The sequence below is a fragment of the Bombina bombina genome, chromosome 8 (assembly GCF_027579735.1).
Source record: "Bombina bombina isolate aBomBom1 chromosome 8, aBomBom1.pri, whole genome shotgun sequence".
Lineage (NCBI taxonomy): Eukaryota > Metazoa > Chordata > Amphibia > Anura > Bombinatoridae > Bombina > Bombina bombina.
The window spans coordinates 177,671,085-177,698,742 of record NC_069506.1 but is presented as its reverse complement, the minus strand read 5'-3'; the positions used below and the strand labels follow the sequence as shown (position 1 = coordinate 177,698,742).

Sequence of the window (27,658 nt, the reverse complement as noted above, 5' to 3'; positions counted from 1 at the left end):
TAGGATTTTTTAATTTTGTAATTTAGGTTTTAAATTTTTGCTATCTTTTATTGTTTTAAAATAGTAATGTTAGGTTTATTTATAGTTTAAGATTAGGTTGTTTTTTTTATTTCACAGGTAAGTTTTTATTTATTTTAAGGTAGTTATATTGTAACTTTAATTTAAAGTTAGGGGGTGTTAGGTTTAGGGGTTAATAGTTTAATTGAGTTTGTCGTGAAGTGGGGGGCCAGTGGTTTAGGGGTTAATAGGTTTATTTAGTTAGTCGCAATGTGGGGGTTGACGTTTTAGAGGTTAATATCTTTATTTAGTTTTGGCAAAGTGGGAGGTCGGCGGTTTAGAGGTTAATAGCTTTATTTAGTAATGGCGATTTGGGGGATGGCAGTTTAGGGGTTAAAAGCTTTATTTAGTGTTGGCGACGTGGGGGGGGGGGTGGCGGTTTAGGGGTTATTAGACAAGGGGCTTGTGTTAGGGTGTTAGGTTTTTACAAAACTTTCATTTCTCCATAGACCTTTAGACCTTTTTGTAGTTAGACAGAAAGCATTGGCTTTTATCTGTGTTTGAGGGATAAAATAAATGCACTATACACCTGATGAAGAAGCATTACTCTTGAAACATGTTGTGAATTCTGGGATACGGTCAACCATTCAATTGTGTTTCAATCCAATTTTCTACTTGAGACTGTTATTTAATTTTTCAATGCAAGTATTGTTTTATATCCTTAAAGTTCTTGTAATTTGCAAGTTGTTTTGACCAATTTTAGAAACTTTACATTTTTATTGTGATTCATTTTGTTTTATTAAATCAATAGTATTGGATTTATTGGTGTTTTTTTTGTTTTGTTTTTTATTCAGCACTGTTTTCTTCACTTTTTTTGTGGTTATAAAGTGAATTTGTTAACACTATACAATAAGGGCTAGATTACTAGTTGAGCAGAAATTTTCGCTCACATTCGAGCAATAACACAGCTAGAAGTAATTTTTTGCGCTCGTCTTACAAGTTGAAAGTAAAATGTTTACAATCTCGCATTCACAAAGTCATGTAAACAAAGAGAATTTGAGCGTCCGCGAAAGCAACATAGTATTCCCCCATAGACTTCAATTTAAAATTGGTTATTTATTTTTTTTAAATTATTTTTATTAAAGAAGAAAGGGTACATAGAATAATATAAAAGCATATGGAGTTAACAAATGCAGAGGTGTTACATTCCACAAAACATAAAATAAAACAGTCCAGGCCTTACAAAATATAACATTGTAACATTGCAACATCAATACTGCAGCTGAATGCAAACCTAGACGTTGTTAAATGTGGAGCAAATGTTCTAAGAGAAATACAAGAAGGTGGAGACATAACAAAAAATGCTAACAGGATTTCAAGATGAAATCAACACTACTCTGAACTTTGTAAAGTCTTTTTTCTATGGGACTTCCATAGCGCTGGTATTACGAGTCTGTCCTGGGAGGCCAAAAAGTGAGCGGTACACCCTCTACTGACAAGATTCCTAACGCATTTAAAAGTCAGTAGTTTTGAGTTTTATGGTACAACATAAAAAAGTAAACTAACACCCATAAACTACCTATTAACCCCTAAACCGAGGCCTTCCCGCATCGCAAACACTCAAATAAATTTTTTAACCCCTAATCTGCCACTCTGGACATCGCCACAACTATAATAAACATATTAACCCCTAAACTGCCACACTCCCGCCTCACAAACATTAGTTAATTATTATTAACCCCTAATCTGCTGTCCAATCATGGAAATGGAACAGCCAATAGAATGCAAGCTCAATCCAATTGGCTGATTGGATCAGCCAATAGGATTGAACTTCAATCCTATTGGCTGATTGCATCAACCAATAGGATTTTTTTCTACCTTAATTCCGATTGGCTGATAGAATTCTATCAGCCAATTGGAATCTAAGGGACGCCATCTTGGATGACGTCACTTAAAGGAACCGTCATTCAGTAAGAAGACTCCGGATGAAGAGGATGCTCCGCGTCGGATGTCTTGAAGATGGAGCCGCTCTGCGTCAGATGGATGAAGATAGAAGATGCCGTCCGGATGAAGACTTCTGCTGTTTCCTTGAGGATAAATGTCCGGTCTTCAGAACAGTAAGTCGATCTTCAGGGGGTTAGTGTTAGGTTTTTTTAAGGGTTTATTGGGTGGGTTTTATTTTTTAGATTAGGGTTTGGGCCGCAAAAGAGCTAACTGCCCTTTTAAGGGCAATGCCCATCCAAATGCCCTTTTCAGGGCAATGGGGAGCTTAGGTTTTTTTAGATAGTATTTTATTTGGGGGGTTGGTTGTGTGGGTGGTGGGTTTTACTATTGTTGGGGTTGTTTGTATTTTTTTACAGGTAAAAGAGCTGATTACTTTGGGGCAATGCCCCGCAAATGGCCCTTTTAAGGGCTATTGGGAGTTTAGTTTAGGCTAGGGTTTTTTTTTATTTGGGGGGGCTTTTTTTAATTTGATAGGGCTATTAGATTAAGTGTAATTAGTTTAAAGATCTGTAAGATTATTATTTTCTTAATTTAGTGGGGGTTTTTTTGTACTTTAGCTAATTTTATTTAATTTATTTAATTGTTAATGTAGTTAATTTATTTAATTGTAGTGTAGTGTTAGGTATTATTGTAACTTAGGTTAGGATTCATTTTAAAGGTAAATTTGTATTTATTTTAGCTTGGTAGTTATTAAATAGTTAAGAACTATTTAATAACTATTCTACCTAGTTAAAATAAATACAAACTTGCCTGTAAAATAAAAATAAACTCTAAGATAGATACAATTTAACTATTAGTTATATTGTAGCTAGCTTAGGGTTTATTTTACAGGTAAGTATTTAGTTTTAAATATGAATTATTTAGGTAATAATATTAATTTTTATTTAGATTTATTGTAATTATATTTAAGTTAGGGGGTGTTAGGGTTAGACTTAGGTTTAGGGGTTAATACATATAGTGGCGGCAACGTTGGGGGTGGCAGATTAGGGGTTAATAAATGTAGGTAGGTGGCGGCGGTGTTAGGGACGGCAGATTAGGGGTTAATAATATTTAACTGTTTGCAAGGCGGGAGTGCGGCGGTTTAGGAGTTAATATGTTTATTATAGTGGCGGCGACGTTGGGGGCAGCAGATTAGGGGTTAATAAGTGTAGGTAGGTGGCGGCGACATTGTGGGCAGCAGATTAGGGGTTAATAAATATAATGTAGGTGGCGGCGGTGTCCCGAACGGCAGATTAGGGGTTAAGAAGTATAATGCAGGTGTCGGCAATGTCGGGGGCGGCAGATTAGGGGTTAATAAGTGTAAGATTAGGGGTATTTAGACTCAGGGTTCATGTTAGGGTGTTAGGTGTAAACATAAATTTAGTTTCCCCATAGGAATCAATGGGGCAGCGTTACTGAGTTATATGCTGCTTTTTTGCAGGTGTTAGACTTTTTTTTCAGCCGGCTCTCCCCGTTGATTCCTATTGGGAAATCGTGCATGAGCACGTATGACCAGCTCACCGCTGACTTAAGCAGCGCTGGTATTGGAGTGAGATATGGAGCTAAATTTTGCTCTACGCTCACTTTTTTATCTTTTAACACCTGGTTTGTAAAAACTCGTAATACCAGCGCTGTATGTAAGTGAGCGGTGAGAGAAAACTGCTCGTTAGCACCGCACCCCTGTTACCGCAAAACTCGTAATCTAGCCGTAAATTAGCTACAAAATAACTAATAGTTATATTGTAGCTATCCTAGGTTTTATTTTTATTTCACAGGTAAGTTTGTATTTATTTTAACTAGGTAGACTAGTTAGTAAATAGTTAATAACTATTTACTAACTACCTAGTTAAAATAAATACAAAGTTACCTGTAAAATAAAACCTAACCTGCCTTACACTAAAAACTAATATTACAATAAAATAAAATAAATTAAATTAATCAAATAGAATTATCTAAATTACAAAAAAAATAAACACTAAATTACACAAAATAAAAAAATTAAATTATCAAAAATAAAAACGAATTACTCCTTATCTATTAGCCCTATCATAATAAAAAGACCCCCCTCAAGCCTACACTAAACTGCCAATGCCCCTTAAAAGGGCCTTTTGTGGGGCATTGCCCTAAAGAAATCAGCTCTTTTACCTGTAAAAAAAAAATACAAACAACCCCCTAACAGTAAAACCCGCCACCCACACAACCAAACCCCCCAAATAAAATACTATCTAAAAAAAACCTAAGCTCCCCATTGCCCTGAAAAGGGCATTTGGATGGGCATTGCCCTTAAAATAGCAGTTAGCTCTTTTGTGGCCCAAACCCTAATCTAAAAAATAAAACCCACCCAATAAACCCTTAAAAAACCTAACACTAACCCCCTGAAGATCGACTTACTGTTCTGAAGACCGGACATCCATCCTTCAATCTAAGCTAACCATAGCCCTGAAAAGGGTGTTTGGATGGGCATTGCCCTTAACAGGGCCTTTAGCTCTTTTACATTGCCCAAACCCTAAGCTAAACATCAAACCCACCCAATAAACCCTTTAAAAAAAACTCCCGGCGATCCACTTACAGTTTTCGAAGACCGGACATCCATCCTCATTCAGGTGGCAGAAGTCCTCATCAAAGCCGGCAGAAGTATTCATCCAAGCGGGCAGAAGTCTTCATCCAAGCGGCAGACAGTATCTTCTATCTTCATCTATCTGGCGCGGAGCGGGTCCATCTTCAAGACATCCGGCGCAGAGCATCCTCTTCTTCTGATCGTCACTGGAAAATGAAGTTTCCCTTTAAGTGACGTCATCCAAGATGGCGTCCCTTACATTCCGATTGGCTGATAGAATTGGATGTTGCAATCAGCCAATAGGATTGAGCTTTTATCCTATTGGCTGATCCAATCAGCCAACAGGATTGAGCTTGTTTTCTATTGGCTGATTGGAACAGCCAATAGAATGCAAGCTCAATCCTATTGGCTGATTGGATCAGCCAATAGGATGAAAGCTCAATCCTATTGGCCAAACGGAATGTAAGGGATGCCATCTTGGATGACGTCACTTAAAGGGAAAGGTCATTTTCCAGCGACGATCGGAAGAAGAGGATGCTCCACGCCGGATGTCTTGAAGATGGACCCGCTCCACGCCGGATGGATGAAGATAGAAGATGCCGTCTGGATGAAGACTTCTGCCTCTTGGATGAAGACTTCTGCCGCTTGGATGAAGAATTCTGCCCACTTGGATGAAGACTTCTGCCAGCTTCGAGGAGGACTTCTGCCTGCTTGCATGAAGACTTCTGCCAGCTTCGATGAGGACTTCTCACGCCTGGATGAGGATGGATGTCCGGTCTTTGGAAACTGTAAGTGAATCGTCTGGGGTTAGTGTTAGGTTTTTAAAGGGTTTATTGGGTGGGTTTTATTTTTAGCTTAGGGTTTGGGCAATGTAAAAGAGCTAAATGCCCTTTGAAGGGCGATGCCCATCCAAATGCCCTTTTCAGGGCAATGGTTAGCTTAGGTTTATTTAGATAGGGTTTTTATTTGGGGGGTTTACTTGTGTGGGTGGTGGGTTTTACTATTGGGGGGTTGTTTGTATTTTTTTTTACAGGTAAAAGAGCTGATTTTGTTTTGGGCAATGCCCTGCAAAAAGCCCTTTTAAGGGCCATTGGCAGTTTAGTGTAGGCTAGGGTTTTTTTATTTTTGGAGGGATTTTTTTATTTTGATAGGGCTATTAGATTAGGAGTAATTCTTTTTTATTTTTGATAATTTTGTTTTTTATTTTGTGTAATTTAGTGTTTATTTTTTTGTTGTAATTTAGATAATTCTATTTGATTAATGTAATTTATTATATTTTATTGTAATGTTAGTTTTTAGTGTAAGGCAGGTTAGGTTTTATTTTACAGGTAACTTTGTATTTATTTTAACTAGGTAGTTAGTAAATAGATAATAACTTTTTACTAACTAGGCTACATTGTTAAAATAAATACAAACTTACCTGTGAAATAAAAATAAAACATAATATAGCTAAAATATAACTATTAGTTATTTTGTAGCTAGCTTAGGTTTTATTTCACAGGTAAGTACATATTTACTTTTAAATAAGAATTATTTAGGTAATAATTGTAAGGTTTATTTAGATTTATTTTAATTATATTTAAGTTAGGGGGTGTTAGGGTTAGGGTTACGTTAGGGTTAGGTTTAGGGGTTAATATATTTATATAGTGATGTGGGAGGCCAGAGGTTTAGGGGTTAATAGTTTAATTTATTATATTTCGTTGTTGGGGGCTTGCGGCTTAGTGGTTAATAGGTTTATTATTGCAGCGTTGTGGACGGACGGCAGATTAGGGGTTAATAATATTTAAATAGTGTTTGCGATGCGGGAGGACGGTGGTTTAGGGGTTAATAATTTTATTATAGTGGCAACGATGTCGGGGTGCGGTGGAATAGGGGTTAATACATTTTTTATAGTGGCGGCGAAGTCCGGAGTGCCAGATTAGGGGTTAATAATTTTATTTTAGTGTTTGCGATGCGGGAGGGCCTCGATATAGGGGTTAATAGGTAGTTTATGGGTGTTAGTGTACTTTGTGACAGTTTAGTTATGAATTATATGTAACAGATTTGTAGCGTAAAACTCATAACTACTGACTTTAGATGGCGGTACGGATCTTGTCATTTTAGAGTGTACCGCTCACTTTTTGGTCACCGCAAAACTCGTAATATCGGTGCTATGAAAGTCCCATTAAAAAAGGACTTTTCTTAAAGTGCGGTACAAATGTTGCGTGACGGCCAAAAATATATATTTATTTAGACATGTATATGTATGTATCTCTATGTTAAAGCCCTTTGTGGTAATTTTTTCTAACACTGGCTGAGACTTCATATCTTTGCACCCTTTTATTGCAATATTTTTTGTTTAAATATTTTTTATTAGATAGTGTTATGAGTGTTACTGCACTTTTGAATGAAATTGTTATGTGTTTTGTGACACTTTTTTATTCTTGTAACAGTTAATCAGAGCTCTACAGTCACAGTAATCATTCTAGCTTAACTAGTGATTGCGCTCGCGCATTCACATTTTACTTTCAACTTGTAATACAAGCGGAATTTAACTTGAGCGAACACCCAACATTGCTCACGAGCAAACGATAGTACGCCACTCGTAATCTCGCCCTGTGTTTATATAATCATTCTGTTGCCCAATTATATACTCCTTGTATTTTCAAAATTCTCTTAAATTGACACTGAACCCAAATTTTTATTTTGTGATTCAAATAGAACATGCAATTTTAAGCAACTTTCTAATTTACTCCTATTATCAAATTTTCTTCATTCTCTTGGTAGCTTTATTTAAAAAGCAAGAATGTAAGTTTAGATGCAGGCCCATTTTTGGTGAACAACTTGGGTTGTCCTTGCTGATTGGACAGCACCAATAAACTAGTGCTGTCCATGTTCTGAACCAAAAATAGTCTGGTTCCTTAGCTTAGATGCCTTCTTTTTCAAATAAAGATAGCAAGAGAATGAAGAAAAATTGATAATAGAAGTAAGTTAGAAAGTTGCTTAAAATTGCATGCTCTATCTGAATCATGAAATAAAAAATTTGGGTTTAGTGTCCCTTTATGGGCTAGATTTATTAACGCTGAGGCGCTCGCCTGTGGCGGGGCGAAATTACCCGCTGGTATTCGCCATTGCACACGAGCGCAATTTTGCACTTGCGTGCAATCCCGCCCCCTGTCCGCGCACAGCCAATCACGCGCGGGCAGGAGCTGTCAATCTCCTCGGTCGGACTCGACCGAGGAGATTGAATTTCGCCACAATAGAGGTGGCGAAGTTCTTAGGGAAGCAGCAGTCTGGTGACCGCTGCTTGATAAATCACGGCGAGTTAGTTCTTGTTAGAACTTGCAGCCATAGAGGCTTGATAAATCGAGCCCTTAGAGCAAAAGGCTAGCTTCACTTCATGTTAGAAGCATTAAATTCTCTAGATGCATTTATGTGATATAATTACAATAATTAAATAAAAAATAAAATAAAAAAGCAAAAACAACAACTCCAGAAATAGGTTCAATTTATTTAAAATAACATCATCTAGTGGTCATGATGTTAAAAAAACAACAACCCTATCTTGCTAGACAATTCTATTGGACTGCCAGGATAACAAAAGGCAGAAGCGGTAGCCACAAATACTGTATTTTTTTTAACCCACTCCCTCCTAGTTACTTGTTACCAAACATAGGTTTAGATTAAACTATATTGATTATCATAAAGTGTGTACAACTGTGTCAAAAACTCCCCTGCAAAGTTCCAATAAATCAATGCCTGCTGTGCAGTTGATTATCCTCAGAAAATAAATTCTGTTTGATCTTACCTGAGGGACTTTTAGTGAATCTGGCATAGTCAGTAGGCACTGGACTATGTTTGGCTTCAGGGTGTTGATGGTCATAACAGACAAAGGTGGTTTAAGTTCCTGAACAATCTTAGCATTCTGCAAGTTGTAGTATACAAGGTTACTGCATTTTTGATAATTGCGACCCTGTTTTGTGTCTCCACTTTTTTTATGTTGGGGTGTTTTTTTGTTTTGTTTTTTTAAACGGGTATATTAGAATAGGATTTTTTTGTTTGTTTTGGATAATTTCATTTGTTTTAGTAATGTTAGGTTTTTTATTTTTAGCAATGTTAGGCCTAGATTTAGAGTTGGGCGGTAGCTGTCAAAACCAGCGTTAGAGGCTCCTAACGCTGTTTTTTACCACCCTCTGGTATTTGGAGTCAGTCATTAAAGGGTCTAACGCTCACTTTTCAGCCGCGACTTTTCCATACCGCAGATCCCCTTACGTCAATTGCGTATCCTATCTTTTCAATGGGATCTTTCTAACGCCGGTATTTAGAGTCTTGGCTGAAGTGAGCGTTAGAAATCTAACGACAAAACTCCAGCCGCAGAAAAAAGTCAGTAGTTAAGAGCTTTCTGGGCTAACGCCGGTTTATAAAGCTCTTAACTACTGTGCTCTAAAGTACACTAACACCCATAAACTACCTATGTACCCCTAAACTGAGGTCCCCCCACATCGCCGCCACTCGATAAAAAATTTTTAACCCCTAATCTGCCGACCGCCACCTATGTTATACTTATGTACCCCTAATCTGCTGCCCCTAACACCGCCGACCCCTATATTATATTTATTAACCCCTAACCTGCCCCCCACAACGTCGCCGCCAGCTACCTACAATAATTAACCCCTAATCTGCCGACCGCAAAGCGCCGCTACCTACGTTATCCTTATGTACCCCTAATATGCTGCCCCTAACACCGCCGACCCCTATATTATATTTATTAACCCCTAATCTGCCCCCCTCAACATCGCCTCCACCTGCCTACACTAATTAACCCCTAATCTGCTGAGCGGACCGCACCGCTACTATAATAAAGTTATTAACCCCTAATCCGCCTCACTCCCGCCTCAGTAACCCTATAATAAATAGTATTAACCCCTAATCTGCCCTCCCTAACATCGCCGACACCTAACTTCAATTATTAACCCCTAATCTGCCGACCGAATCTCGCCGCTACTGTAATAAATGGATTAACCCCTAAAGCTAAGTCTAACCCTAACCCTAACACCCCCCTAAATTAAATATAATTTAAATCTAACGAAATAAATTAACTCTTATTAAATAAATTATTCCTATTTAAAGCTAAATACTTACCTGTAAAATAAACCCTAATATAGCTACAATATAAATTATAATTATATTATAGCTATTTTAGGATTTATATTTATTTTACAGGTAACTTTGTATTTATTTTAACCAGGTACAATAGCTATTAAATAGTTAAGAACTATTTAATAGCTAAAATAGTTAAAATAATTACAAAATTACCTGTAAAATAAATCCTAACCTAAGTTACAATTAAACCTAACACTACACTATCAATAAATAAATTAAATAAAATACCTACAATTACCTACAATTAAACCTAACACTACACTATCAATACATTAATTAAATACAATACCTACAAATAACTACAATTAAATAAACTAACTAAAGTACAAAAAATAAAAAAGAACTAAGTTACAAAAAATAAAAAAATATTTACAAACATTAGAAAAATATTACAACAATTTTAAACTAATTACACCTACTCTAAGCCCCCTAATAAAATAACAAAGACCCCCAAAATAAAAAAATGCCCTACCCTATTCTAAATTAAAAAAGTTCAAAGCTCTTTTACCTTACCAGCCCTGAACAGGGCCCTTTGCGGGGCATGCCCCAAGAAATTCAGCTCTTTTGCCTGTAAAAAAGCACATACAATACCCCCCCCAACATTACAACCCACCACCCACATACCCCTAATCTAACCCAACCCCCCCTTAAATAAACCTAACACTAAGCCCCTGAAGATCTTCTTACCTTATCTTCACCTCACCGGGTATCACCGATCGGTCCTGGCTCCAAAATCTTCATCCAACCCAAGCGGGGGCTGGAGATCCATAATCCTGCGGCTGAAGAGGTCCAGAAGAGGCTCCAAAGTCTTCATCCTATCCGGGAAGAAGAGGCGATCCAGACCGGCAACCATCTTGATCCAAGCGGCATCTTCTATCTTCATCCGATGAGGAACGGCTCCATCGTGAAGACCTCCAGTGCAGATCAATCTTCTTCCGACGACGTCCAACTGAAGAATGACGGTTCCTTTAAGGGACGTCATCCAAGATGGCGTCCCTCGAATTCCGATTGGCTGATAGGATTCTATTGGCTGTTCCGATCGGCCAATAGAATGCAAGCTCAATCTGATTGGCTGATCGGATCAGCCAATCGGATTGAACTTGATTCTGATTGGCTGATTCCATCAGCCAATCAGAATTTTCCTACCTTAATTCCGATTGGCTGATAGAATCCTATCAGCCAATCGGAATTCGAGGGACGCCATCTTGGATGACGTCCCTTAAAGGAACCGTCATTCTTCAGTTGGACGTCGTCGGAAGAAGATTGATCCACGCTGGAGGTCTTCACGATGGAGCCGTTCCTCATCGGATGAAGATATAAGATGCCGCTTGGATCAAGATGGTTGCCGGTCTGGATCGCCTCTTCTTCCCAGATAGGATGAAGACTTTGGAGCCTCTTCTGGACCTCTTCAGCCGCAGGATTATGGATCGCCAGCCCCCGCTTGGGTTGGATGAAGATTTTGGAGCCAGGACCGATCAGTGATACCCGGTGAGGTGAAGATAAGGTAGAAAGATCTTCAGGGACTTAGTGTTAGGTTTATTTAAGGGGGGTTTGGGTTAGATTAGGGGTATGTAGGTGGTGGGTTGTAATGTTGGGGGGGGTATTGTATGTGTTTTTTTACAGGCAAAAGAGCTGAATTTCTTGGGGCATGCCCCGCAAAGGGCACTGTTCAGGGCTGGTAAGGTAAAAGAGCTTTGAACTTTTTTAATTTAGAATAGGATAGGGCATTTTTTATTTTGGGGGTCTTTGTTATTTTATTAGGGGGCTTAGAGTAGGTGTAATTAGTTTAAAATTGTTGTAATATTTTTCTAATGTTTGTAAATATTTTTTTATTTTTTGTAACTTAGTTCTTTTTTATTTTTTGTACTTTAGTTAGTTTATTTAATTGTAGTTATTTGTAGGTATTGTATTTAATTAATGTATTGATAGTGTAGTGTTAGGTTTAATTGTAGGTAATTGTAGGTATTTTATTTAATTTATTTATTGATATTGTAGTGTTAGGTTTAATTGTAACTTAGGTTAGGATTTATTTTACAGGTAATTTTGTAATTATTTTAACTATTTTAGCTATTAAATAGTTCTTAACTATTAAATAGCTATTGTACCTGGTTAAAATAAATACAAAGTCGCCTGTAAAATAAATATTAATCCTAAAATAGCTATAATATAATTATAATTTATATTGTAGCTATATTAGGGTTTATTTTACAGGTAAGTATTTAGCTTTAAATAGGAATAATTTATTTAATAAGAGTTAATTTATTTCGTTAGATTTAAATTATATTTAATTTAGGGTGGTGTTAGGGTTAAAGTTAGACTTAGCTTTAGGGGTTAATAAATTTATTAGAGTAGCGGTGAGCTCCTGTCGGCAGATTAGGGGTTAATACTTGAAGTTAGGTGTCGGCAATGTTAGGGAGGGAAGATTAGGGGTTAATACTATTTAATATAGGGTTATTGAGGCGGGAGTGAGGCGGATTAGGGGTTAATACATTTATTATAGTAGCGCTCAGGTCCGGTCGGCAGATTAGGGGTTAATAAGTGTAGTTAGGTGGAGGCGACATTGGGGGCGGCAGATTAGGGGTTAATAAATATAATATAGGGGTCGGTGATGTTAGGGCAGCATATTAGGGGTACATAGGGATAATGTAGGTGGCGGCGGTGTACGGAGTGGCAGATTAGGGGTTAAAAATAATATGCAGGGGTCAGCGATAGCGGGGGCGGCAGATTAGGGGTTAATAAGTGTAAGGATAGGGGTGTTTAGACTCGGGGTACATGTTAGAGTGTTAGGTGCAGACTTAGGAAGTGTTTCCACATAGAAAACAATGGGGCTGCGTTAGGAGCTGAATGCGGCTTTTTTGCAGGTGTTAGGTTTTTTTTCAGCTCAAACAGCCCCATTGTTTTCTATGGGGGAATCGTTCACGAGCACGTTTTTGAAGCTGGCCGCGTCCGTAAGCACCGCTGATATCGAGAGTTGAAGTTGCGGTAAATATGCTATACGCTCCTTTTTTGGAGCCTAACGCAGCCATTCTGTGAACTCTAAATACCAGCGGGATTTAAAAGGTGCGGCCAGAAAAAAGCCAGCGTAGCTAACGCACCCCTTTGGCCGCAGAACTCTAAATCTAGGCGTTAGTTTTTTTAGTTTAAATTTAGGTTTTATTTTTATTTCACAGGTAAGTTTTTTGTATTTATTTTAACTAGGTAGTTAGTAAATAGTTATATTGTAGCTAGCTTAGGTTTTATTTTTATTTCACAGATAATTTTGTATTTATTTTTAACTAGGTAGTTATTTAATAATTGTAACTTTAATTTAGGTCTATTTTAATTATGGTAAAGTGGGGGGTGTTAGGTTTAATTTAGATTGTTGAGATGTGGGGGCGGCAGTTTAGGAGTTAATAGGTTTAGTGTTTTTTTCGTTAGTGTTGGTGATGTGTGTGTATGGCGGTTTAGGGGTTAATAGGTTTAGTTAGTGTCGGTGATGTCGGGGAACTGCGGTTTAGGAGTTAATAGGTTTAGTTAGTGTCAGCAATGTCGGCACTGCAGTTTAGGGGTTATTAGGTTTAGTTAGTGTTGGCGATGTTTGGGAATGGCGGTTTAGGGGTTAATAGGTTTAGTTAGTGTTGGTGATGTCGGGAAACTGCGGTTTAGGGGTTAAAGGGACACTGAACCCAATTCTTTTCTTTCATGATTAAGATAGAACATGAGATTTTAATCAACTTTCTAATTTACTCCTATTATCAATTTTTCTTCGTTCTCTTGCTATCTTTATTTTAAAAGCAGGAATGTAAATCTTGGCAGCCAGCCCATTTTAGGTTCAGCACCATGGATAGTGCTTGCTTATTGGAGGTTTACATTTACCCACCAATAAGCAAGCATAACCCAGGTTCTCAACCAAAAATGGGTCGGCTCCTATGCCTCACATTCCTGCGTTTTAAAATAAAGATAGCAAGAGAACGAAGAAAAATTGATAATAGGAGTAAATTAGAAAGTTGCTTAAAATTGCATGCTCTATCTTAATCATGAATGAAAAAATTCAGTTTAGTGTTCCTTTAATAAGTTTAGTTAGTGTCGGCAATGTCGGGGAACTGCTGTTTAGGGATTAATAGCTTTATTTAGTGATTTCATTAGCGTCGGCGATGTCGGAACTGCGGTTTAGATTAGAACAATGAAAAATTCTTAATATGAATAAAGAATGGGTCTGAAAATTCGGAAACTGATTTATTCATTTTCTGAATTTTTCAGGATTTTAGTTATGGTGCAGATTCAGAAATTTGGATTCATTCGAATCTCCAAATCAGCCAAAATTCGGCCAAAAAACTTAATTCGGCGGAAACTAGTTGGACATGTCTAGTTTTAACTGTACTGTTCATGTTTAGCTCTAATATCACAATTGTACTGTACCAAGCATGTTATATATTACTTAACAACACATTTGTTATAGAACAGCTGCAATATTAGAAGTAAATCCATTTAGTACCATGTAAACTTACTTTGATACATTTCTAATATTGCAATTGCACTGTACCAAATGTGTTCCTTAATAACACATTTGGTATAGCACAATTGTAACAGAAATGTATCAAAGTAAGTTTACACAGTACTTTCCCAACCGTATCCCCTGCTGTCACTCAACCAATTGCACGAGAGAAAGGCTTGTCAATCACTCTAGTTGACTCAGTTACGTTTATGCACTATTCAAAATATGTAATATTTGTGCTTTTCAGACGTTTTGCAGAACAGGAACACTCTGATTCATGGCCGTGAGTATCTTTTGAGAGTACATTCTTTGGTAAAGTAAGTGAATTTGTGGCATATTTTATGAGGAGTTTTATTTTTTTTTTTAGGAAATACTCCTATGTAACAAAAATAATAAATTCTACGAAAGACTACTACATTGTACATAGTTATATATTTATAAATTCTCTTGAAGAATAGAAATCACACAAAAAATATCTATGTCATAGCACAAAAGAATGGACAGTAATATCAGAAGCATTGTGACAACTCTCAAATAATAGAGACAGTTATTGCTATTAAAGTTGCCTAAAAATAAATTATCCTCCGCATTGAGTTAACACACCACCCCACGAGGACCTGATCCTAATGCAATAAACCATTATTTTGACCCAGCAACCCTCTGCAACTATATCTAATCATGATCAAGCAGACCCTGTACTCATCATGGTTATCCCTATCTATGCAATGCTCCCACCTCTATAAGCCATAACCACCCCCCACCTCTTCAAACCATAGCTGTAACTACTCTAAAACTGCCACAGCTAATACCATCCCCAAGACTGGAATGACCTGGCACCCTAACCACTATTATCCCTAACTAAGGCCTTGCCATCTGGGTCTTCCAATTTGTCAACAACTCAAGCCATGTCCTGGATGATCCAGTGGCCCAACTGCTATTATTTATAAGTCTGAATCTCATCAACCACAACTATTTCTATTGTGACCAAGCTGACTGAGCCAACCATTGCAATTAGCCCCACTAGCCTGACCCATTCCCGTACATAATTCAATGCAATATTCTTCTGAAATGATCCCTTACCACATTGCCTGAACACATGAAAAAACCCTTAAAGTAACTTTCCAGTCCCATTTAATAGGGTCCCTTATATTCCTTTTAATTTTAATCATTCTGAGGAGCAGGTGACGTTCCTTCCTATTTAAAGAACTTTTAAAGTAATGGTGATTAGCCGATTATGATTGAAGGGCTCACTTAAGAAATTAAGTGATCACATGTTTGTGGATAGTCAATCAATGAGGATTAATATTCTTGGAATCAAGGACTGTGGATGGCTTATTCATGAGGGTCTATTTTATTCTTGGAGGGGTGGTTTGGGGGATTTCAGGATGCAATCTACTTCAACTTTTGTATTTAAATGGAAAGTAAAGTCAAAGTTAAACTTTCATGATTCAAATATAGCATGCAATTTTACATAACTTTCCAATTTACTTTTATCATCACATTTTCTTTGTTCCCTTGGTATTTTTTGTTGAAGCTAAACCTAGATAGGCTCTTATGCTAATTTCTAAGCCCTTGAAGGCCGCCTCTTATCTCAGGGTATTTTCACAGTTTTTCACAGCTACAGGGTGTTAGTTCATGTGTGCCATATAGATAACATTGTGCTCACACCCGTGGAGTTACCTAGGAGTCAGCACTGATTGGCTAAAATGCACGTCTGTTAAAAGAACAATTCTCTGGAGTAGACTGTCCTTTTAACCCCTTAATGACCGAGGACGTGCAGGGTACGTCCTCTAAAAAAAGGCAGTTAACGCCTGAGGACGTACCCTGCACGTCCTCAGTCTGGAAAGCAGCTGGAAGCGATCCTGCTCGCTTCCAGCTGCTTTCCGGTTATTGCAGTGATGCCTCGACATCGAGGCATCCTGCAATAACACTTTCTGGCCATCCGATGCAGAGAGAGCCACTCTGTGGCCCTCTCTGCACCGGACATCGATGGCCGGTATCGTTGGTGGGTGGGAGCCGACTTGGGAGGCGGGTGGGCGGCCATCGGTGTGATCTGGAAGGTGGAGGGGGGCGGGATCGGGGGCGGAGCCTTCGGGGGCGCGCACGGGCGCGCGCGCGTGCACGGTGGGTGGCGGGCGGGCGCGTGCACGGGGCGGGAGCGGGTGGGAACCGCTACACTACAGAAAAAAAGTAAAGAGTAAAGGGTATTAAAAAATGAAATAAACATTTAAAAAAAAAGCATTTAAGCGATCTGGAAGGGGTGGGGGGTTGGTATTGGGGGGGGGGGAAGCTACACTACAGAAAAAGGAATTTTTTTTAATAAAAACACATATTTTCACTAAAATGGGTACTGGCAGACAGCTGCCAGTACCCAAGATGGCGCACATTAAGTCAGAGGGGGAGGGTTAGAGAGCTGTTGGGTGGGGGATCAGTGAGGTTGGGGGCTAAGGGGGATCCTACACAGAAGCATATGTAAATATGCTAAAACAAAATGCACAAAAATGCACAAATTTTCCTTTTATTTTAGTACTGGCAGAGTTTCTGCCAGTACTTAAGATGGCGGGGACATTTGTGGGGTAGGGGAGGGAAGAGAGATGTTTGGGAGGGATCAGGGGGTCTGATGTTTCAGGTGGGAGGCTGATCTCTACACTAAAGCTAAAATTAACCCTGCAAGCTCCCTACAAGCTACCTAATTAACCCCTTCACTGCTAGCCATAATACACGTGTGATGCGCAGCGCCATTTAGCAGCATTCTAATTACCAAAAAGCAACGCCAAAGTCATATATGTCTGCTATTTCTGAACAAAGGGGATCCCAGAGAAGCATTTACAACCATTTGTGCCATAATTGCACAAGCTGTTTGTAAATGATTTCAGTGACAAACCTAAAATTGTGAAAAATGTAATGTTTTTTTTAATTTGATCGCATTTGGCGGTGAAATGGTGGCATGAAATATACCAAAATGGGCCTAGATCAATACTTGGGGTTGTCTACTACACTACACTAAAGCTAAAAATACCCCAAAAAGCTCCTTACATGCTCCCTAATTAACCCCTTCACTGCTGGGCATAATACACGTGTGGTGCGCAGTGGCATTTAGCGGCCTTCTAATTACCAAAAAGCAATGCCAAAGCCATATATGTCTGCTATTTCTGAACAAAGGGGATCCCAGAGAAGAATTTACAACCATTTATGCCATAATTGCACAAGCAGTTTGTAAATAATTTCAGTGAGAAACTGAAAGTTTGTGAAAAAATTTGTGAAAAAGTGAACAATTTTTTGTATTTGATCGCATTTGGCGGTGAAATGGTGGCATGAAATATACCAAAATGGGCCTAGATCAATACTTTGGGATGTCTTCTAAAAAAAAATATATATATGTCAATGGATATTCAGGGATTCCTGAAAGATATCAGTGTCCCAATGTAACTAGCGCTAATTTTGAAAAAAATATGTTTTGAAAATAGCAAAGTGCTACTTGTATTTATGGCCCTATAAGTTACAAAAAAAGCAAAGAAGATGTAAACATTGGGTATTTCTAAACTCAGGACAAAATTTAGAAACTATTTAGCATGGGTGTTTTTTGGTGGTTGTAGATATGTAACAGATTTTGGGGTTCAAAGTTAGAAAAAGTGTGTTTTTTTCCATTTTTCCTCATATTTTATAATTTTTTTTATAGTAAATGATAAGATATGATGAAAATAATGGTATTTTTAGAAAGTCCATTTAATGGCGAGAAAAACGGTATATAATATGTGTGGGTACAGTAAATGAGTAAGAGGAAAATTTCAGCTAAACACAAACACTGCAGAAATGTAAAAATAGCCTTGGTCCCAAACGGACAGAAAATGGAAAAGTGCTCTGGTCACTAAGGGGTTAAGGAAACTAAAACAACATTGCAACATACATTTGAGACTGCATGCTTTAGGTGTAAAATATCTCTGAAACTTGACTTGTTGCAATCCTATCAAAGAAGGTGGTCTTTTACGTGAAGGACCCTTAAACACAATTCAATTGCATAATCAACCCATGCATAATAAAAGACAACGCATAAGCACATAGTTTTCAATTTTCAAAGTTAGTTCAATTTCCCTTCCCATGCATCATGTGACAACCATCAGCCAATCACAAAATGCATATATACGTATATATTCTGGGAATTCTTGCACATGGTCAGTAGGAGCTGGTACCTCAAAGTGTGCATAAAGAAAGATTGTGCACTTTTAGATAATGGAAGTAAATAGGAAAGTTGTTTAAATTTGTGTACTCTATCTCAATCATGAAAGTTTAATTTTGATTTTAGTGTCCCTTTAAGTGTGGTGAAATTTAAATGATCCTACAACACACAGCACAGTGATTGTTTAGATCAGAGAACAAGTTAAAGAAATATAAAAACCAAAATGTTTCCTTTATGATTCAGGTCGAGCATACACTTTTATACAACTTTCTAATTTACTTCTATTATCTGATTTGCTTAGTTCTCCTTTGTAGAAAAACATACCTAGGTAGGCTCAGAGATGGGAGATAGCAGCTGATTGGTAGCCGCACATATATGACTCTCATCATTGGTTTACCGATATGTTCAGCTAGCTCCCAATAGTGCATTGCTGCTTTCTCAACAAAGTATACCAAGAGAATGAAGCACAATTTAAAAAAATTGGAAAGTTGTTTAAAAATGTTGTGTTTCATGTCCCTTTAATTTATATATGTCCCTAACTGGCCCGAGCAAAGGAGACAAAAAAATCAATGGCAACAAGTTTTGCAAGGGCTTTTTCAAATATGCTAATTTCTGCATAGAATAACTAATATTAGATTGCATGTTCATTGTATTTGCAATTCTTTTTTTTTTTTTTTTTTAATTAAACTTTAAATAACATTTAAAACCAAAGTATATTTTGTAGTGTCTGCTATTTTCACAGTGAAATTATTTTGGAATTAATTGCAAATTACCATATTTTTTCCTTTCCTATTCAGAAGAAACAAATGATCCTCCAATAATATCTGTTATGCCAAGTAAAATAGTGGCAGGAGATAATGTGACAATACGATGTGAGCAAACAATGCACAGCCAAAAAGTACTTCTGTATAAAAATGGAAAACCCTTCTTGGAACAGCAATCGGATGGACAAGCTGTTGAATTTCATATAACCAATATAAAGCTAAAAGACCAAACAAATTACTTCTGCATGAGAAAATCAGATTCCAGATTAAGCGACAGCATCTACATTAAGGTACAAGGTGAGAAGGAAATAGGAAATACTATCATTCAAATTAAGCAAATCAGTAGAAGCTAGACGTGCAAAACACTTGGGGGTCATCATTCGACTGAAAAAAATAAAAATAATTTTAACTTGTTTTTTTCCAAAATGTGTTCACCAACCAAAGCTAACTTGTTCATTTAATTTGCCCTTAAATAGATAGTAGAAACTAACTGATCAAATAAACAAATTTTCATATTTGTTAATTATCAAGAATTTTTTTTTGTTTAAAAAGATAGAAATTCCCATTACCCTTTCTCCAATTTTGCATAACCAACACGGTTATATTAATATACTTTTCACCTCTGTGATTACCTTGTATCTAAACCTCTGCAGAGTGCATTTTAGCCAAATCAGTGCTGACTCATAAGTAACTCCACAGGACTGAGCACAATGTTATCTATATGACACACATGAACTAGTGGCCTTCAAGGGCTTACAAATTAGCATATGAGCCTATCTAAATTTAGCTTTCAACAAAGAATACCAAGAGAACAAAGCAAATATGATGATAAAAGTTAATTGGAAAGTTGTTTAATATTAAATGCCCTATCTGAATCATGAAAGTTTAATTTTGACAACACTGTACCTTTTTTTAATAGATTATTTGCATGTTGTTAGGAACTAATATCAAAATTAAGATTTGTTTTGAACACTTCAATGACATAGAGCCCATATTAACATAATATTTACTAATCAAATATAAATAAAAGAATTGCAAAGGCTTTTTGTTCTGAAAACATGGATCCAGGGCATTATGACATCATAAACTAATACCATGTGGCTTGACATTTCCCCACTCTTCCCACTAAAACACTCCACAACTAATATCCCTGTGTTTTAGCTACTCTCAGTAATATAAAGCTGCCTTGCATGTGCAAGCAGTAATATGAAGCTTATTTGGCTTCTGAACTCCCAGGCAATGCTCACAAACTTATGTATACTTTAGATGTGAATCAGAAATTAAAGGGCCATTATGGTTTAAAAATGACATGCTCTAGTACATTACAACTTATAATTTTAAGACTATTGACTCCAGACTACTGTGTAGTTAACCCTGACAAAGTGGATAAACACACAGTAGAAGCACTCCTCTGGACCCCCCGCTGATCCAAATGCTGCGGACCCAAACAGCAGTGCTAGTTCCACATCTGAGTCATGCAACTAGCATTTTCCGATTGGTACCAGAAGAGCTTTAGGAGTCCCGAGCAGTACTTCTACTGTGCGTTTAACCCATTTGCAAGGGTTAAATATACAGTAGTCAAGAGTCGATAATCTTAAAATGACACGCTCTAATAGATTAGAGCATTTATTTTTGTATTATAATGGCCATTTAAAGGGATAGGAAAGTCAAAATTAAACTTGCATGATTCAGATAGAGCATGTAATTTTAAGACACTTTTAAATTCACTTCTATTTTCAAATGTGATTTGTTCTCTTGGTATTCCTTGTTGAAAAAGAATACACACATATTATACACTAGTGGGAGCTGCTGCTAATTGGTGCCTGCACACATTTGTCTTTTGTGATTGGCTGACTAGATGTCTTCATCTTGCTGCCAGTAGTGCAATGCTGTTTCTTCAGCAAAGGATAACAAGAAAACAAAGCAAATTTGATAATGTAAGTAAATTGGAAAGTTGTTTAAAATTGTATGTTCTGTCCAAATCATGAAAGAAAAATTTGAGGTTTCCTGTCCCTTTAAGCTACAAAAGTTTATAAAAACCTGTTCATTGAAATCAATGTAATGCCATAGTAACAGGGAAACCAGCATTCCATAGAGGAGATTTCTCATTTCTTATTATGTTCGCAACTTCACCTTGTCCACTGGACCCTATGCATTCATAGTTTAGATGCTCTTCGCCCACAAACATACAGTAATATTAAAACATTTCCCAGCTCATCAAACTCTTATTGGCAAAATTTCCAATCAATTCAAACAAGTTCTCACATGCCTCATCCTGAAAAATATTTTCCAAACCTCTTTACCACCATTTAATTAAAAGGTTACATGTCCTTATAGTAGTCAAGTGATATCTTTACCATAACTGTCTCCAAACTGCAATAACTAGCCTAATTAAAGTCTATGCAGAATTTTGGAGATAAATCATTAAAAAAACATTTTTGCATTTTTTTTCATTAACCTCATGAATGCTTGTTCCTCTGAGCAAACCGAATTTGTAGATGTTTAAATAAATGGGAGAATTCATTATATAGGATTGCAGATTGGTGGGTTGTTTTGTTTTTTTAACTTAATTTAACTACATTGAGTATGAACAAGGCTAGACACGTGCATACGTTAATTCTTTAAATTTTAAATTACTAATTTTTATTGAACAACAACATAGGTAAACAACCCCAATTCCAAAAAAAGTTAGGACAAAATGGAAAATGCAAAAAACAAAAACAAAGAGTAACTTGAAAATTCAATTCACCCTGTACTATATTGAAAACACATTATTAACACATTATTTGATGTTTTACTATTTTTGAAAATATACACTCATTTCAAATCTGATGACTGCAACAAGTTCCACAAAAGTTGGGACAGGGGCAATTTAGGACTAATAGTGATGTGGCAAGTTGAAATAAGAAGATTATGTGAAACAGGTGAGGCAGTTGTGTAATCATAGTATATAAGGAGCTTCCAAAAAGATCTTCAAGAGCAAGGATGGATTGAGTCCTGCAAATCTATCAACAGATGCATCAGAGAATAATAACACTTTGTGAACATTCCCCAAAGACAAATCGGTAATATTTTGGGCATTTCACCTTCTACAGTGCACAATATAATTAAAAAATTCAAGGAATCCGGCCAAATCTCAATGCGTAAAGGGCATGGTCGAAAACCACTTCTGAATGTGCATGAAATCCAGAAGTCACTTTCTCAAAAACCATCATGAGTCTGTAATGGATATGCTGACAAGGGCTCGGGAATACTTTGGTAAACCTTTGTCAGTTAACACCATTTGCTGCTGCATCCATAGATGCAAGTTAAGGCTTTACTATGCAAAGCAGCAGCCATACATCATCACTGTCCAAAAGCACTGCCGACTTCTCTGGGCTCTGTCTCATCTAAGATGGACAGTAGCACAGTGGAATCGTGTTTTGTGGTCCGATGAGTCAACATTTGAAATAGTTTTTGGGAAAAAACAGCCGTTGTGGCCATCGTGTTCTTTGTTGTGTTTTCAAGGCCAAAGAGGAAAAGGACGGTGGTGTCTACTGAACTAAAAGAACACAGTACTTGACCTACCCACTAATCGTACTTCTCATAGTGTGCAATCAAAAAACAAGAGGGTGTGGGTGGCGCCTCTTGGCCTACTGTGTAAAAATGATATTTTATACGTACAGATTTTAATCTTGGCCCTTATAAGATTTGCAATCAATAGTGGCACAATATATATAATACAAAAAAATGTAATGGTTATAAAATTCATGAACATAAATAACTCATATAGCAAATTTCTACAGGATTGAGTACATTTTATATCAAGTCAAATTTAGCATCTATCCTGTAGGAATTTGCTAAATGAATTATTTATGTTCATGAATTTTATAACCATTACATTTTTTGTATTATATATATTGTGCCACTGTTGATTGCAAATCTTATAAGGGCCAAGATTAAAATCTGTACTTATAAAATATAATTTTTACACAGTAGGCCAAGAGGCGCCACCCACACCCTACATTTCAGCAAAGAGGAAAAGGACCATCCAAGCTGTTATCAGCATCAGGTCCAAAAGCCAGCGTCTGTCATGGTAGGGGAGTGTGTTAGTGCCCATGGCATGAGCAATTTGCACATATGTGAGGGCACCATTAATGCAGAAAGATATGTATACATTTTGGAGCAACAAATGTCGTCTTTTCCAGGGACGTTCCTGCATTTTCCAGCAGGACAATGCCAAACCACATTCTGCCGGGATTACAAGCGCATGGTTGCGTAAGAAGAGAGTGTGGGTGATAGCATGGCCAGCCTGCAGTCCTGTCTCCAATTGAGAATGTGTGGCGCATTATGAAGGCGCAAAATATGGCAACAAATGCACAATACAAATGCGCAGCTGAAGACATGCATAATGGATGAATGGGGGAAAATTCTGCTTGCTAAACTTAACTAACTGGTGTCTTCAGTGCCAAAATGCTTAAAGCGACATGAAACACAAACATTTTATTTCATGATTCCGATAGAGAACACAATTTTAAACAACTTTCTAATTTACTTCTATTATCTAATTTGTTTAATTCTCTTGGTATCATTTGTTGAAGGAGCTTCAATGCACTACTAGTTTATAAGTGAACACATGGATGTATATATATGCAGCCACCGCAGAGAGAACCTTGGTTCTTTGCTGCTCCCAAGCTTTCCTAGATAAAACATTTCAGCAAAGGATAACAAGAGAAGGAAGCAAATTAAATTAAATAAGTAAATTGGAAAGTTGTATTCTCTATCTGAATCATGAAATAACATTTTTGGGTTTCATGTCCATTTAATAAATGTTATTAAAAGAAAAGGTGATGTTACACAGTTGTAAACAGCCGACTATCCCAACTTTTTTTGGAGTGTGTTGCAGTCATCAGATTTGAAATGAGTAGTGTATATTTTAAAAAATACATTAAAGGGACAGTAATCCTCAAAAATAATGTTATATAATTCTGCACATAGTGCAGAATTATATAACATTATATTAGCCAAACTTTGTAAAACATAATATACCCTTTTAATTTTTAAAAAACCCGGCTGTATTACAGACCCGCTCTCTGTGCTCCTCTGAGCGGGTCTGTTTGTTTCACACAGCGCATCGGGCCAGCTGTATAGTCACAGCCCTGCCCAACCTCGCCATAACACTAAGTGCAGCTCGTTCCTGCTGTCAGACAGTGTTATGGCGCGGTCGGCCGGGCTGTGACTATACAGCTGGCCCGATGCGCTGTGTGAAACAAACAGACCCGCTCAGAAGAGCACAGAGAGCGGGTCTGTAAAACAGCCATTTTTTTTTTAAATTAAAAGGGTATATTATGTTTTACAAAGTTTGGCTAATATAATGTTATATAAATCTGCACTATGTGCAGAATTATATAACATTATTTTTAAGGTTTACTGACACTTTAAATTCACAAAGTTAAACATCAAATAATTTGTTTTCTATATAGAACAGGTGTAAATTGAATTTTCAAATAACTCTTTTTGTTTGTTTCTTTTTGCATTTTCCACACTGTCCCAACTTTTTCGGAATTGGGGTGGTATAATGCTACATTTTGGTATTTTGAAGTGAATTGATGCTAAATATGGAACCATGGAGATTTAAATAAAGTTTTGATATTTAAATATTTAAAAACTTCCCAATTTACTTTTATCATCAAATTTGCTTTGCCCTCTTGGTATTCTTTGTGGAAAGCTAAACCTAGGTAGGCTCATATACTATTTTCTAAGTCGTTGAACTGCCTCTTATCTCAGTGCATTTTGACAGTTTGACTCTGCTAGTTTGATTGGTTAAAATGCATGTCTGTCAAAAGAACTGAGATAAGCGGGCAGTCTGCAGAGGCTTAGAGGCCGAATGATCAAATGTCTATCAGACCTGATCCGACAGTGCGGTTCAGGACCGACAGACAACGCTGAATGCGGAGAGCAAATGCTCTCCGTATTCAGCATTGCACCAGCAGCTCACAAGAGCTGCTGGTGCAACGTCGTCCCCTGCAGAATCGTGGCCAATGGGCCGCCAGTAGGGAGGTGTCAATCAACCCGATCGTACTTGATCGGGTTGAATTGTGGTGATGTCTGTCCGTCTGCTCAGAGCAGGCAGATAGGGTTATGGAGCAGCAGACTTTAGACCGCTGCTTCATAACTGCTGTTTCTGGCGAGTCTAAAGACTCGCCAGAAACACGGGTCCACAAGCTCCATACGGAGCTTGATAAATGGGCCTCATAGATACAAGGTAAATACAAAGGTAAAACGTGTATTACTATAACAGTGTTGGTTATGCAAAACTGGAGAATGGGTAATAAAGGGATTATCTATCTTTTAAAACAATAGCAATTCTGAAGTAGACTGTCCGTTTAACTCACCACTAGTAATATCTAGCGCAATAACTATAGTGTTAGCCATAGAATTGTTTTTTTTGTGTATGCAGATTTCACATGTAATTGTGAATGACTGCAAATATATTTAAAATATTTCACATAAATATTTAATTAACTAGCTCAGACACCTATGTTTCGTTTATAAATTAATTTAAATGCAATATCATATATATATATATATATATATGTAACACCCTTTCCTGACCTTCCCTGAGGTGGGTGATAGTGTAATGCTGTCTACCTGTTTCGTGTATGAGAACTAAGCCTCCGCAGAGTGGGAGTAGGAGGGGGGTTGAAATCAGGTATATAAGGGATGCCTGTATGACGCAGTGCCTCCACCTATAGGGGACACCCTAGACTAATAGGGTGTGGGGTCCTATAAGATTTTAGTACAAAAAGAAAACAAGTAATAACCACACAAGAAATCTTCAAATAAAATGTTGCTTTGATTATTATAAAGTGTTTAACCAATAACATACAGTGCAACAAATACAAATAATTATATTAATCACAATATCTTCTTATGACATCAGTATACCTTTTTTTTAACTCAGAAGTCCTTCATGAGCTCATGAAATAATAACATAACTGTTGTTGTAAAATACTTTGAGGTGGTGCTGTACAATGCAATTTCATATACTAAATAGAATTTAGTTGAGGTAATTATCCCTTGCTGCTTGTGAACGAAGCTAGAGAGCGCTGCTTGTGATCGATGCAGTGCTCAAGAAAACTTCTCCTCAGAAATATTGAATAACATAAGTCTCTACCTTATTACTGAATTTCAGCAATCCACTTGCCTTATACTGCAAAGTCAGTCACTCTTTTACTACAAACAGCTGCAAAAATCTCACAGTTATGCCCTTATGTAATGCAGCTTTATAAATCCAGTCAGTGTATTTGTGCAAACTGTTCAGGCAGAATAACTTATAGGATATTCTCTGGGTTATCTCTTTAATATACATCACACTCAGTTACTTCCTTATGTAATGCAGCTGTGCAATCCATTTAGTGTATTTATGCAAACTGTTTAGGCAGAATAACTCTTTAATATACAACAACTCTGCAGCACATCACACTCAGTTACTTTCCTTATGTAATGCAGCTGTGCAATCTATTTAGTGTATTTATGCAAACTTTTTAAGCAGAATAACTTCTAGAATATTCTCTGGGTTATCTCTTTAATATACAACAACTCTGCAGCACATCAGATATGACTAGTATATCTTTTCTCTTGCATTTAGTTAACATGAAGTTATGGAGATCTTAAAACAGCAGATAATGGCTGACACTCACAGTACAAATAAAAGGTTCTGCAGCAGCCACATGTAGCAATGTCTGAACTGTCTCTGAAATCCATGCATTAGTCTGAATAACTTCTTTCAGCTTGGAAACAGCAACTTTCTTCCCCCATTTCAAAGTCTGTGCAAAGCTCCACACTTCTCTTAACACCTAAGAAATCTCCTCAGAACTAACAACTCCTCCCCCTTCCCAGATGGCATTTCTCTTCCTCAATACAACTATTACAGCAGCCATCTTGGGTAAGGGCAAGGTCCTTACATATATAATTATGAATTCTTAAATATATAGGCCCCTAGTTATCAAGCCGTCAACCTCAAATACGCTGGAATTCCGCAGAGTATTTGTGGCGAGGCTGATTCACCTTAGTTATCAAGCCCTAGACACCGTCAAAAGTAGAATTTAGTGACGTAAGCTTCGATCCGCCGGACTCAGTCCGACACAGATCGATTCTTACGTCACTCCAGATGTTCCGCACACAAGTGCGGCACAATCTGACTACTTTTGCTAGTTATCAAAAAGCTAGCAGGTACGCTCGGCACTTTTCCGGCCCAGCGTACGGGATCCCATAGAAATCAATGGGAGTCTGACCATAGCGAAAGTTCATGTTCGCTGCTGCCCGACATCCCATTGATTCCTATGGGAGATGTCTACACCTAACACCCTAACATGTACCCCGAGTCTAAACACCCCTAATCGGCCCCCCCTACACCACCGCAACTAAATAAATGTATTACCCCCTAAACTGCCGCTCCCGGAGCCCACCACCACCTTCATAATACCTATTAACCCCTAAACCGCCGCTCCCGGAGCCCACCGCCACCTACATAATACCTATTAACCCCTAAACCGCCGCTCCCGGAGCCCACCGCCACCTAC

General features: G+C 37.5%; 1 protein-coding gene across 1 annotated transcript in view; it reads left to right on the top strand.

Annotated features, from left to right (window-relative positions):
• The window catches only part of LOC128638079 (uncharacterized), a 60,351-nt gene that overhangs the window by 8,609 nt on the left and 24,084 nt on the right, over nucleotides 1-27,658 (top strand). Inside the window, exons 2-3 of the mRNA XM_053689943.1 lie at nucleotides 14,401-14,436; nucleotides 19,128-19,391. Of these exons, the coding sequence (XP_053545918.1) occupies nucleotides 14,401-14,436; nucleotides 19,128-19,391 (300 nt within the window). The remainder of the gene's footprint in view (nucleotides 1-14,400; nucleotides 14,437-19,127; nucleotides 19,392-27,658) is intronic.